This window comes from Cololabis saira, chromosome 6, assembly GCF_033807715.1.
Source record: "Cololabis saira isolate AMF1-May2022 chromosome 6, fColSai1.1, whole genome shotgun sequence".
NCBI classification, from domain to species: Eukaryota; Metazoa; Chordata; class Actinopteri; order Beloniformes; family Belonidae; genus Cololabis; species Cololabis saira.
In genome coordinates this window covers 22,315,422-22,328,574 of record NC_084592.1, presented here as the reverse complement: position 1 = coordinate 22,328,574, position 13,153 = coordinate 22,315,422, and the positions used below count along the sequence as shown (strand labels likewise).

Genomic DNA, 13,153 nt, shown 5'->3' with positions numbered 1-13,153 from the left:
GTTCTCTTCAAATGATTTTTTTTAAACTGTCAATATATAACTAATTGATATTCAGCTAAAAACAGTGTCTAAAATTTTCAGGTGTACTGTAATGGCATGAAATTCAAGTCCTTCACGCAAAAGAATTGAAACTTAACCACACTTATTAAATGTAGGATTCATTGAAACTTGATTGAGACATAGAACTGAAACAATAACAGTATATAGATTGAGGTTTTTAATAAATCAACACATTTATGTACAAAGCAAGCAACAATGTCATGTTCAAATTACCCAAAAAGGGGAGAGAAAAAGGAAATTCCTAAAATGTATTTATCTGGTCATTAAAATAGCTCAAGCTTACCTCAGGGAATCAAGTCAGTTTCAACAGTTTTACAAAGCAATTATAATAACCGTTTGACAAACTTTAAAGATCGTATTCTACAATTTAACAACCCTGGGTGTTAAATTGGGAGAATGGAAAAGCAGGATGGATTCATAAATATATCTCCTTCCAAAGAAAATAAATTCTGCGTTACGAAAATGTTGTTTGTTTTCTTTAAATACAGAGACGATGGTTGTCCCTTACTAGCCCCTCAAAAGCACCAAGTTTTGTCTTTGTTCTTATCTTATCTAACGAGGCAAATGCATTTAACCACTTAATGCAGTACAGGCCCGGGTCTCAGTGTTTACAGAAGTACAGATATCTATTTGTGAGTTAAAAGAAGTGGGCCTGTTGGTCGATTGGTTTGCACATTACTAGACCTTCTCTTTGTTCTTACTTGGTACCTCATTGCAACAGGTTTTTTTCATGTCTGTTGTTCTGTCGTGAAACAAAACGTGCTGTGACAAAGACTTGGACTCTTATTCCAAAGACATTCAAGGGAAGTTCTTTTTTTTCTTTCTCCAAGTGGCTTATGTGAAGTACTTCGTGTTTTACCACCAGTAGAAAAAAAAAATCACAGTACTCTGGAGAGTCAGAAAGTTACAGAGATGTGAATTTTCACGATGGAAATTAAAACCTCCCAAGTAACAACAGGATCTGCACAACACCCTTTTGGTGACATCGTGTTGCACAACAGGGACATATGGCGCTTTTACACTAGCACCTACTCAGCGCGACTCGACTGGCCCCGGCCCCGTTTTGCGCTTTTACACTACGGGTGGAGGCGGGTGGGGGCGTGCCGAGTAGATACTTTTTCTGTATATATTCTGCCGAGGTTCTAAGCGTGCCGAGTCGGCCTGCATCTAACGTCAAAAAGTGATGCAGTGTGAATACATGGAGTACAGCAGGTTTCAAACTACCCAAGTTGTTTTAGATGGTGAAAATGCTTCACCGTGTGGCACTTTTTTAAAATTCTAAGCATCTAATAGCTGATCTTCACATTAAAATTCCCAGATTCTCCAAATTAAAAGCACTGTGACTGCCGTCTACTGCAGGTAAGGCCCAAACTACTTACAAGTACATCACATAAACCCACTTAAAAATGAATCCCTGTAACTCTGGCACAGTGCAGGACATCCTCAACATTCTTCCTTCAAGATTTATTTGTAAAAGCCCTTTGTCACCCCTGCACAAAAACACAAAAATGTAGTTCTCCAGATAGACCTATTCAAAATCAAATAAAATGTAAAATGAACACAACACCCCTGAAATATGTTCTAAAATCTAAGCAACCTAACTGGATGAATTTCAAGTGTTCAAAAAGTACAAATTTCATGTATACCAACACATTGTGAAGGATGTGTACTTAAGGAAATGTTAATGGGATTTTGTTTCGTTGTTGTTTTAAGATTTAATTCAAAGCAACCAATAAGAACTACACATCATATGAGCTTGGCAGTTCAAGATGAAATAAATGTTGCTTGTAATCTACGTCTGTGATTCTGACCTCATCTTTCATAGATCGATGTGGTCACGTCTTCTGTTTGTTGAAAATGCCCATAAATTAACACTTCTTTTGATCAAGACTTACTGAGAATTACCCTCTACTTTGAAAATATGAACTTGGAAACTTCCAGCCAATATCAACGGTACCGTTCTTGTGCATCTGAATTAAAAAAACACACATTCTGCTACTGGTGTTAAAACGTGGAAAGATAAAATCAAATCCCGAGCAAAATGTTTCAAAAGTCCCAACAAGGCCAAAATGAAAGACCAGATCGGAGCAAAAGATTAGCTTGGTGCTATAAAATTAGAAGTAATCAACTCACACCCAGGGCAGTACGAACTCAGTTCCTTGTTTTTCTTGTTCTTGTTTTACACCCAATGTATTCAAACATCCTTTTCCTTCAAAATAATTGGATCTCGCATCCCCTGGGCCTTTCTCCAAACATCCCATTTTGTGTAACAATAATGAACGTGAGGATCTACCATATCTAACTTCATCTGCATTTATTCGTTCATAAAACCAGGGACTACAGATAAACGAGGAGAATACAGAAAAACGAGGAAGCAGTTTTCACTTAACACAATTCTTAAGAAATCATAAAGGAGAAACAATTTTAGATAAATTTCGAACTTGTACAAAAACTCGCGCCACTAGTTGGTTTGGTTTGTTTCCTCTTCAGTTTTTACAACAGTGTCTGCCTAAATGAGGAACAGCACTGAAGGGATGGTGGTGATAGTCACTATATACACATACAAACACTCAAGCTCACTGTACAGTCACACAACTGTTCACACATCGGTGTGGCCAGTTTACTCAGTGGTATCATGGGTAAAAGCCTGCAAGGGTCTCACTCTTACAACGACGGAAACAAACTGGGAAACAGAGTGGGGCAGTGGCTGCAGCCGGTACTCCTACGGTGCGACTGCGACTCCACTCCGTGAAGTTTTCTGGCGGTTGTGGAAGGGCAAATACTCCTGGGAAGGATCCAACATTTTCCTTCAGTCTACTCAGGGCTGTGGCTGCATGTGGAGGAGATGGAGAACTTGTCAAAGGTTTTTTTTAACCAACATCATTAGATGATATAATTTAGCTAATTAAGGCACATAAAGCAATCATGTCAGCAAGAGTTTATCAATATGGATAACTGGTAAATTTAGCCACACTCTTAAAAATCGAATCGAATGCATCTAAAGCCTGTAGTTGGCCGTCTTACAGTTTAATCTTTGAGATCAAGTAAGTTGCTTCACTGACCTCGTAGAACTACTATAATATGCAAGTCTACACAAAGGAAATGTGAAATTGGATAATATGAAAATATTGACCAGGCTGATTGTATTTTAGTAAGCACTGAAAAATGACCTGACTAATTGTACACAAAAAATGCCCAAAAGAGGATTCAATCATGGAAAATGGGGCAAGAAAAAGAATAATAATTCAGAACAGGAAATTAAAAGATTAAAGTGGATGGAAAAACATTTCATTGATTAGTGTGACAAAATTAAAGTGATGGAGTAGGATTGAACTGCTGAAAAAGCAGAACTCAAATGTCCAATTACTTGTATTCACATGTACAATTTAGGGGGAAAAAATGGCAACAGATAAATTGATATTACTGAAATATAGGAATAATAAAAAAATAAAAAAAAAACAGGTTGACCAAGAAATGTAATGATGGATTAGAGATTTTACCTTTACGGTTTGGCGGTTTTAGCTTTCATCATCTGAAACATGTGGTTTCGCAACAGCCATTTCCTCCTTGCTGTTTGCAATCATCTTACATTTCTACAATAAATAAAACACACACAAAAATACCATCAGTTACTTTGTAAGGACAGATACACACAAATACTGTCTGCATTCTACCTTCAGTCTGATCTAAATCAAGAGAAATGCAGCACTGTCAGACGTAGATCAGCTTACTGAGTTAGGAAAGGGGGGAAATTAAAGCCTTTCCCACATTTCTTCTGAGGTTTTGGCCATAGATTGAGAATAGTTGACCACTCTGCACACAAAAGGCTGCTGGACACCTGTGGCATCATTTAGTTGCTTCAGTGAGCAGCAAACTCATGTGTAAGCTTTAACATACTAAATTTCACGGCTTACACATTTAGTACAACATGTATGCTTATATCTTCGATCATGGAGTGTTTGTCAACTCTCTGCTGACACAACAGATAAAATAAAAAAAAATACTTTACTTGCTTTCTGTGAGGTTAAGATTAAAAGTGACAGTATGACCAATTACTATATTCACATTTTCTCTTTTACTACAAACTTAAATGAACATTTTGTCTATGTGAGTTTTTACAGTAAGAGATTTTTTTTTTTCTGAGTAAATGCAATATTTAATGTCAAACAAATAAAAATATTTTAACTGAAACGATACAGATGTGACATTTTAACACCCTTAGGGACATAAATCACCCAATAACGAATCCAAACCTACACATTTACCTCAGTCAGTTCCTTGATGGTATGTATGTTGGCCTGCTGAGTGACCTTCCTCTTTGCTTCCTCGATGTGGTCCAAATTAAGGGATGGTGTTGGAGGGGCGAGGCATGGAGGAGGTTTGTTAGTAATAGAAGGGAGGGGAGCCAGGGCTGCCAGTGCACCCATGTTAGTAAGGGCAGCCGTCATGGTGGCTGCAGTCATACTCGCTACAGCAGCACTCATGGTCATGTTTGACATATTAGGCATTCCTGGAATACCAGGTAACCCCATTGGACCCATGTTGGGCATGTTCGGCATGCCCATGCCCATTGGAAGAGGTAACGGTAAAGGTAAAGAGACTGGGGCAGGAGATGGAGTGGGCAGAGGGAGCTGCAGGATGGCTTTTGGCCGAAGATTCTCAGGTATGGGAACGCCTGCCTTAGCGCACATGGCAGCAGCATTGGCCTTGGCTATCTCAAGTAACTGGTCCTTATCTGAGGAAAGGAAGGGGAAGAGAACAAAGAAAGTGGAATTAGGGAGGAATTATGTTTTTTTTTAATAGGGACATGAGACATGCAATATCAAAATCATATTAATCATATGTATCTTAACATGCATTCTCTATGATTGCGGTGCACATGGTTTACCAAGATCAGTGAGTCGTGGCGGTGTCTTGCTAGTGCTACGTCGTGTCCGGGACCCTGAGCGCCGCTGTTTGCGGAGAATTAGAACCGGAGAGTGGCTGGGTTCTCTCTTCCATCTGTCCCGCCTGTCAAACGAACGACTTCGAAAAACTGGGCGCCTTCCTCGACCTCGTGACCTTGACCTGCGTCTACGATCTGGGGAACGAGAGCGCCTTCGGTCTCCGGACCTGGATCTTTTCCTTCGGCCAGCGGAGCGGCTCTGAGATCGCTTCTTTCTGTCGGTGGACTTGGATCTCCTCCTTGCACGGGTATTTGACGAGCGGGACCGGGAACGCCGCTTGCGGATTGGAGTGCGAGACTTGGAACGGCGGTTTCTGCCTTTGGACTTTGAACGCTTGCGTCGGTTGGCAGAGCGCGACCCTGACCTCCGCCGTCGAGCTGGACTCCGAGATTTTGACAGTCGCTTCTTCCTTTCGGATGGAGAGACAGATTCTCTTTTCCTCACCGGAGACTTGGATCTAAAGAAAGGTGAATGACTAATTACTAGTAGCACACTACGTAATGGCTAAATACAATGGGACAAAGGTTATGGAACAAGCAGGGTGGCAGCATTTAGGTGTTTTTTTGTTGTTATTATCATATGTCAGTAAAGTGTAAAAAATTGATCTCAACTGACCCACATACATCCTTATTCACATAAATCCTATAAACATATAAAGGGAAAAGCACAGTACAAACCTGGATGACTTCTTTCTGGATATAGACTTGGATCTGGAACGAGAAAGTTTCTGGCGATCGGCGGGTGAATGAGACTTGGACAGCTGCTTCTTCGGGGGTTCCGGAGATTCGGAAGAGCTTCTCTGACTTTCAGAAACCGTTTTCACTGGAGATGCCTCTTCCTCGTGTGTCTCCTCTGAACCATCCGGGCCAGGGACGGGCTCCGGGGAAGCAGATCTGGACCTAGGAGCAGACCAGTTCTCGCTTTGAACTGGTTGATCCTGCAACTTTTCTGTGGAACTCTCACCTTGGGAGCTGAAGTCAGTTTCTGGGAGTATTTGTGTCACATCAGTGACATCACCTAGGAGAATGCAACATGGCATCAAGATATGGACATTTTGGAAGAACAACTCTTTAAATTTAAATAGAAGTTGATTTGATTTTAGCTCAATGATAAGCAATGAAAATATGAGTTATAGGAGCACTTTAAGCAACTCTGAAAAGAAAAAGTTTTCACCTGCTGCAACTGAAATTCCTCCATTTTCTTCAGTTGCTTTCTCTCCAGTTGTCTTGTCTGCATCAGGTGAAGACTCTTTCACTTTGCCTGGGGCGGAAGATGTGGACCTGGCTGAAGATGAGCTACCAGACCGTCCATCACTTGATGGAGACCTGGACCTAGACTTAGACTTTGATTTTGACTTAGATTTAGACTTTGACTTGGATTTAGACTTGGATTTAGACTTGGATCTGTTTACATCTGGAGAGACAGATTTAGACTTTGACCTTCTTGCACTCTTCCTTGGAGATTTGGACCTCCTCTTGCTGGGTTTTGGTGACCGGTGCCTTCGTGATAAGGAGCGGGACCGTGAACGTTTGCCAGATCTTGGAGGAGAACGGTTTCTCCTCGCTGGAGATCGAGAACGCCTCCTAACCGTTGATCGGGATTTAGACTGTCGTCGAGAGGGAGGGCTTCTGGATTTGCTGCGTTTGCGTGGACTCCTGGATCTGGAGCGACGGCTGCGCTTGCCCATCGCAATAGAACGTGACCGAGTTCGCCTTCTCCTGTGCACTGACCGAGACCGTGAGCGCCGAGATCTGGGGAGTGGTGATCTCCACCGCCGGGACAAGGATCGACTTCTCGAGCGTCTGGCTCCTGTACGCCGCCCTGGGGACCGTGACCTGGAGCGACCGGCGGGTCGTCTGGTCCTAGAGTGGGAGCGGCGAGTTCTAGTGACAGAACGAGACCGTGAACGTCTAGCAACTGCACCGCCTCGCCTTGGTGAGCGGGTTCTGGAACGGCGTGTGCCACCACGGGATCGTGAGTCTGACCTCCGCCGTCTCCTAGGAGACCGAGATAGAGAGGGGGACCTGCGTCCTCCACGCTTGGGCGACCGTGACGTCTTTCTTTTGGGTGAGGGAGAACCCCTGCGTCTCTTTGGGGAAACGGACAAAGAACTCTTCCTCCCTTTCGGAGACTTTGACTTCTTTGGAGACTTTGACAACTTCTTCTTAGGGGTGACGGAGAGAGACGTAGAGCGCGACCGCCGACTAGCTCTCTTCTCAGACTTCTGAGATGGAGAGGGCGATTTTCTCTTAGCTTTAGGAGACAATGACTGGGACTTAGAACGAGAGAGTCGTTGGCCTCTTTGTGGAGATGAAGAAAGTCTTCCTTTTGAGGTCGACCTAGAACGGGTTCTAGACCGTTCTTTCACAAATTCGGCTAACTGATCACCGGACTGCTGCTTGACAGGACTAGGGGATGGTGAACGACTTGGGATTGAGTCAGATTTCTTAATTTCTAAGCCCTTCAAAGGGGGAGAACACCTGGGCAAATCATTCTCTTTTATAGTTGCCTCTTGAACCGAGTTGGTCTTGTCTTTCAGGTCTGGCTCATCTCTTGGGGTAGTACTTTCCTGTTTTGGGATGATGTCTGGCAATTCCTGGGCATGGCTGAATGTGCCATCTCCATGACCCCCCTCTGCCTTAACGTTTACAATTTCTGTCTGCATTATCTCATCCTGCCCTGAAGAGGGTGATACTCTATGCTTTTCAAATTCACTCGCGCTACTGCCCTTCTCCTCAATGGAGGACACGTCCAATTCAGTTATCTCCTCCTTCATCACTCCTACAAGTTCTGGTTTCTGTGTGACTTCAGATCCTTTCTGCTCTCGTTTGCCTTTAGGAACCATTTTTGACACTGATTCTTGGAGGTCGGGTGGAGCCGCTGGAGAATATTTACTGTCTCCAGCAACTTTGCTTTCATCACCTTCAGAGTCAGAACCTGAAGCTGAGCTGCTCTCAGATGGAGAGCGAGTTGGAGATTTCTTTCCCTGCTTTTCATCTTTCTTTCTCTTCTTTTTCTTCTTTTTAGCAGCCTGTTTTTTATGTTTTTTAGATTTCGAGTCTCCCTCTGTATCGACACGATCTGAAAAACATTTTTTTTTATTAAAAGGATTCCTTATTTTTTATTTCAATGACAAATTACCTTACTATTGTGTGTAACTCTGCCATACCTGTATCTTTTTTCCCCTCCTCTTTAACACAGTCTCCAGTTCCTGCAGCCGCTGCCAGTCTGGCACTAAAGAGAAACATTAAAAAAAAATTCAAAATTAACATGTATAATCTAAAGAGCTGTTACAAAGTCAGGAATAAGGTATTTGTTGAGTGACATTACTACGGTAATTTACCTAATAATAATGCCTCTAATTTTTCTTACTGTATTCAGACACTAGAAGACCCCTTCAATTCTACTGTAATTAATTCACTGCTTTTGTTGAAAACGGATGTAAATAATGTGTTTTGTAGTATCAATCAACATTTAAAACCTGGGACAACTCGTGAGATTATGAGATCGGTGTGTAATTAAGGAAATTACGCTACATTTACTCAAGTATCACTAAAGATACTGTGCATGTTGGAGTCCGTTAATCAAGTCTGGACAATCTGTTGAGACTCGATGTGATTTTCTTTCAAATTTTTGACAGATCAACTTTTTAGTTCTCCTGACCTGGCTCTGGTGGTCCGGACAGGTCTTGGTGGAGGCGCAGGCTCTGCATCCGACTCGGCACCGGATTCTGAACTGCTTTCTTTCTCTCCTTTCTTCCTTCTTTTCTTTTTCTTACTCTTGTGCTTTCTGTGCTTTTTATTTTTTTTGTGGGGCAGCTCAGGCCCTTCCTTGGCATTCATGTCATCTTTCTCAGGTGCTTCATCACCTACAGAGGGAAACAAGTATTTCTGATTATACATGTCTTTAACCATATCAAAACCATGGATTACAAAAAAAAAAGAGCACTATAAGAGGGCTGTGGTATACAATGTGTGTACAATGGTATACAGTCAGTGTGGTTACATGCACATCTAAATCAAGCTATTGGCAACAATCTAGCTACGGATTAAACAGGAGTTTCCGGGCCGCTCGGTGGCGCAGTGGGTTAAGCAAGCGGCTCATATACTGAGGCTACAGTCCTCCTGCAGTCGCAGGTTCAAATCCCGGCCTGCGTACCTTTGCTGCATGTGATCCCCATTCTCTCTCTATCCCCTTCCTGTCTGCAACTTGAAAAAAGGGCCACTAGAGCACAAAAAAAATTTAAATAAACTGGAGTTTCTGAGAATTCCATGCGCGAGAAAACAATTGATTGTTGAGTGAGGTGCATTCAACTCCACGATGCTAGGTGGCGCCACACGCACTTTTGCATTGGCGTTGTTCCGGTTAGTTCTTTGTTGTTCATCTTCTTCTACTGTGTACTGTGTCTACTCCTACTGTGTTGATATTCTGGCTTTTGCGGTGTCGTCACTTCCAGAAGAGGGAGTCCCGGGGCGGTCACTAGCTCGGCTAAGCGTGGGTTGCATATACATGCTGGAATAACTCGAATTGGGACGCATTATCTGGCACTAAAAGCTCGATCTCAACAGCTTCAGTTGGGTTCGACTACCACCCGGCTAAAGTGTACACATGGCTTTTAAAAGTTCGATATCGGTTGGATTAAGGCAAGAATTTGACTTTCTGTTATTGCATGTAAACGTACTGAGTTGACTTGTATTCATCCAAATATAACGGTTGTCATTAGAGGTCGACCAATATAGGTTCCTCTATGGGCCGCTGTCACTTTATTGCTTTATTAGAAACCAGGGCAGCTGACGGCCAATTCATGATGCTGCCTTTCTTTTTTCTCTATTTTAAGATAAGCTGAGTCAATTTGATACCAATTATAAAATGGCCAATAATCAGCATAACAAATCGAACAATTAATAGATTGACCTCTAGTTGTAATATTTTGGTAGTTTCTTACAAGCAAGCCCAGTCCAGCTCATTCTGCCACGCAAAGAGGACATGATAACATCCAAAACAAAACAACATCTGAAATCTTGTTTAAAACAGTTGTAAACAAAAACATTAAGAAGTACAGATTTTTTTTTGTGTTTTATTTATCACTTACCTGAGGGAATATCCATTATACTGTCCATTATGCCAGTACCGCAGTTGTGTAAAAGGCCTTATCAATGTCACTGGTGTGCTTCTCCTTCACCTAACACTGGAAAAGAAAGATAATGAAACTGAAGGTGTCATATGGTTCTGCAAATTATTTTGCTGTACATTTCTAATATCTTTTATTCAAAATCACACACACCAGTGGACAGTCTGCCATGAAAATTGCTTGCTTGCCATTAGGATTAACTTAGATTCCATAGATTTTTTTTTTCAATTCGGGCATACAGAAGAGCTGAACGGCTATCCTTTAAGAACCTTAAAAGCACTGGATGTCATGCTAGCACACAGTAATTCAGTCGAAACAAATGGAACCAAGCATTAAACTGAACCTTATCAATTTCTAGATCCCTACTCGGGAAATCCAATGCACCAAATTAAATCTAAGCTACTCTATGCTGCCTGTATCATATCTACTAACATTTCCCCTAACCGTTTATGAAAACACGTAGACAGAATTTTGGGAAATTGGCAATTGCTTGGTGATTAAAAATATTCCCAGCATTCAATCTAAAATTCATCTAAAAACTGTATTAATTTATTTAATGATAAGAAGTATGTTAATGAAACTTATCTACCCAGATCAATGATACACTGAAAATATATGAAACACAAAAAATGCCTCTTTCTTATCACAGTAGAGTAAACAAAAGGTTAGAGTAATTTTCAACAAAACGAGTTCCCATTTAAGCACAAATACAGTGTTTAGGTATCAATCAGCACGGGCATGGCTGGGGAACTGATTTTTAACGTAGTTTCTCGGACAGACATGATGTTAACAGAAAGAAAGGTTACAAGCTTCTTTTAACAGAGTAGCTATCATTGAGATTTTGATGAACGGCAAATTTCTAAGCAAGGCAAGTTTATTTGTATAGCACAATTCAACACAAGGTAATTCAAAGTGCTTTACATCAACATTAAAAGCAGCAAGACACAATTAAAGAGTAAATAACAAATAAAATGAAATAAAAATTATAAGAAAAGAGATAAAATCATAAAAAGCACAAGTTGTTAAAAAGTAAGGGCAGTAGAGTACAGCAGGTAAGTATTTAATTTAAGACTACGCTTCAGCAAATCCTTGCTAGCTGTTCCACAGAGTAGAACTAAAACATTTGGTGATGCTGCTTTTAACCACGAAGCTCCAAAACTGTGGAACAGCCTGCCGGAGGATCTGAGAGGAGCTGGAAATATGGACATTTTTAAACGTAGACTAAAAACTCATCTCTTTGGTCTGGCTTTTATGTAGCATCACATTTTATAGTTTTATTCTGTTTAACATTTTTTAAAAGGTATCTGTTTTATTTATTTATCTATCTCTTATAATATTTTTTATTATTGTTGTGGACTGATTATTTTTTAGCCTTAATCCTTGAACTTTTATCTTTTTATAAATTTTATATATTCTATATTGTATGTCAGGGTGCATTGGTCTCCCAGTTTTTATTTTTGTTTTTATTATGCTTATTTTTCAATCAAAATGTCAAAGCACCTTGTATTTCATGTACCTGAATGAAAGGTGCTATATAAATAAAATTGATTGATTAACAGTTTGTTTATTGATCAAAACATACTTTATGACGGATGTAACCTCATCTTTTTACGAACACGCATTGATTTTTTTTTTTTTTTCAAAATCCAAGGCAAGTTTATTTGTAGAGCCAATTCACACACAGGGGCAAATCAAGGTGTTTACAGCTACATAAAATCAAAATAAGGCAAATCAAATAATTCTATAAAACGTTTAAAAAAGTAATTAATTAAATAAAAAATGAAGATTGGAGATAAAATCCTTTCAGTTGTCATATGAGAGAGGGGAGTATCAATCCTATGGTGATGATATATCGATACTCATGCGCAACCCATTTGGAATTGAAATTATTTAGTCCATGCCCATGTGTGCTCTTCTTCTTTTTTTTTTTTTTTTTTATATCTTTTTATTTCACAATAATTTTCACAATTGCATGCATTGATTTTGAAGTGAAAAAGAATAAAGTAAAATTAGTTCTTCGGCTCAAAAACAACATAGATCCACGTTAATTTACACACGATTAAAGACTTTAAGGCTGCACTGATACTGGAGTGATATAAGTTAAACCAAACCTTAGATAACCAGCCTGGCCTGAACTAGCGGATAACACTCATTCAAAAGCGGCAAAACCTGACTTTAGTCGAGTCACGTCTGCGCTCATTCAAACCTAAACGGAAATATAGTTGATAATACACACAAATGCATTCAGGTTTGGCCTCTCATACTCCCTAGGTGATATTTAGACGACATAATCCCCAGCAGAGAGCGAGTGTGCTGCTGCACGCCGCGGCCTTAGCGGCTCCACACGGCGTGAACCGCTGAGCTCATATCAACAAAACAAGATACTCCGTCTATCGAGACCTTTGGCTCTGTGGTATATAATTACCCAATTTTTTTGGCGGATGCAGTCCCTTAAGAGAAACTCCAGAACGGCTTTAATGTTAAATTGGGCGAAACGAGGCAATCGTTCAGGATGCTAGCCGACACCGTTAGCCTTCTCTAGGATCCGCCATGATGGAGAAAGGTATCCCGGCATGCCATGCGGCGCGGTTTGAATATCGGCGTCATTGTTTCCCTGGCAACGTCATGTAGCCATATAGAGCTACATGATACAATAAAGCTAAAAAGTGTAATAACCAGTACTCGAGTTGAGGGGGGATGAGGGGGGATGGCATCCCCCCTGAAATAAAAACGGTAAAAATCATCCCCCCTGTAAAACTGCCATCCCCCCTTTCCATCCCTTATGTCATTTCATCAATGATTTTGGTATTACTGCTATTTCAACATTTAGAGTCATCACCAGAAAAATAACACCAGAAAAATAACTTATTTGACAATTTTCACCGGTTTCAAGACAATTTTCACTGAAATAAGTAGGAAAAATCTGCCAATGGGACAAGATTTATCTTCTCATTATAAGCAATAAAATCTTGTTCCACATTCAGATTTTTCTACTTATTTTAAGTGAAAATCTACT

The 13,153-nt window shown here is 40.6% G+C and overlaps 1 protein-coding gene across 1 annotated transcript; it reads right to left on the bottom strand.

The window, feature by feature from the left end:
• Positions 1-202: 202 nt before the first annotated feature.
• sona (SON DNA and RNA binding protein a) lies at positions 203-12,692 on the bottom strand. Its single transcript, XM_061723692.1, has 10 exons — positions 12,563-12,692; positions 10,099-10,194; positions 8,670-8,874; positions 8,176-8,240; positions 6,180-8,087; positions 5,684-6,023; positions 4,949-5,463; positions 4,326-4,795; positions 3,561-3,653; positions 203-2,890 (listed from the first exon to the last, which is right to left on the bottom strand). The coding sequence occupies exons 2-9, from the start codon at positions 10,124-10,126 to the stop codon at positions 3,579-3,581; spliced, it is 3,606 nt and encodes a 1,201-aa protein (XP_061579676.1). The 5' UTR covers positions 10,127-10,194; positions 12,563-12,692; the 3' UTR covers positions 203-2,890; positions 3,561-3,578.
• Between the last annotated feature and the right edge of the window lie 461 nt (positions 12,693-13,153).

Excerpts from the sequence above, each read along its gene's own strand:
- sona (XM_061723692.1), bottom strand. The coding sequence starts at position 10,126 with ATGGACAGTATAATGGATATTCCCTCAG. Across the intron at positions 8,241-8,669 it reads GTCCGGACCACCAGAGCCAG|TGCCAGACTGGCAGCGGCTG; the intron begins GTCAGGAGAACT and ends GTTTCTCTTTAG. Across the intron at positions 8,088-8,175 it reads GGAGGGGAAAAAAGATACAG|ATCGTGTCGATACAGAGGGA; the intron begins GTATGGCAGAGT and ends AATGTTTTTCAG.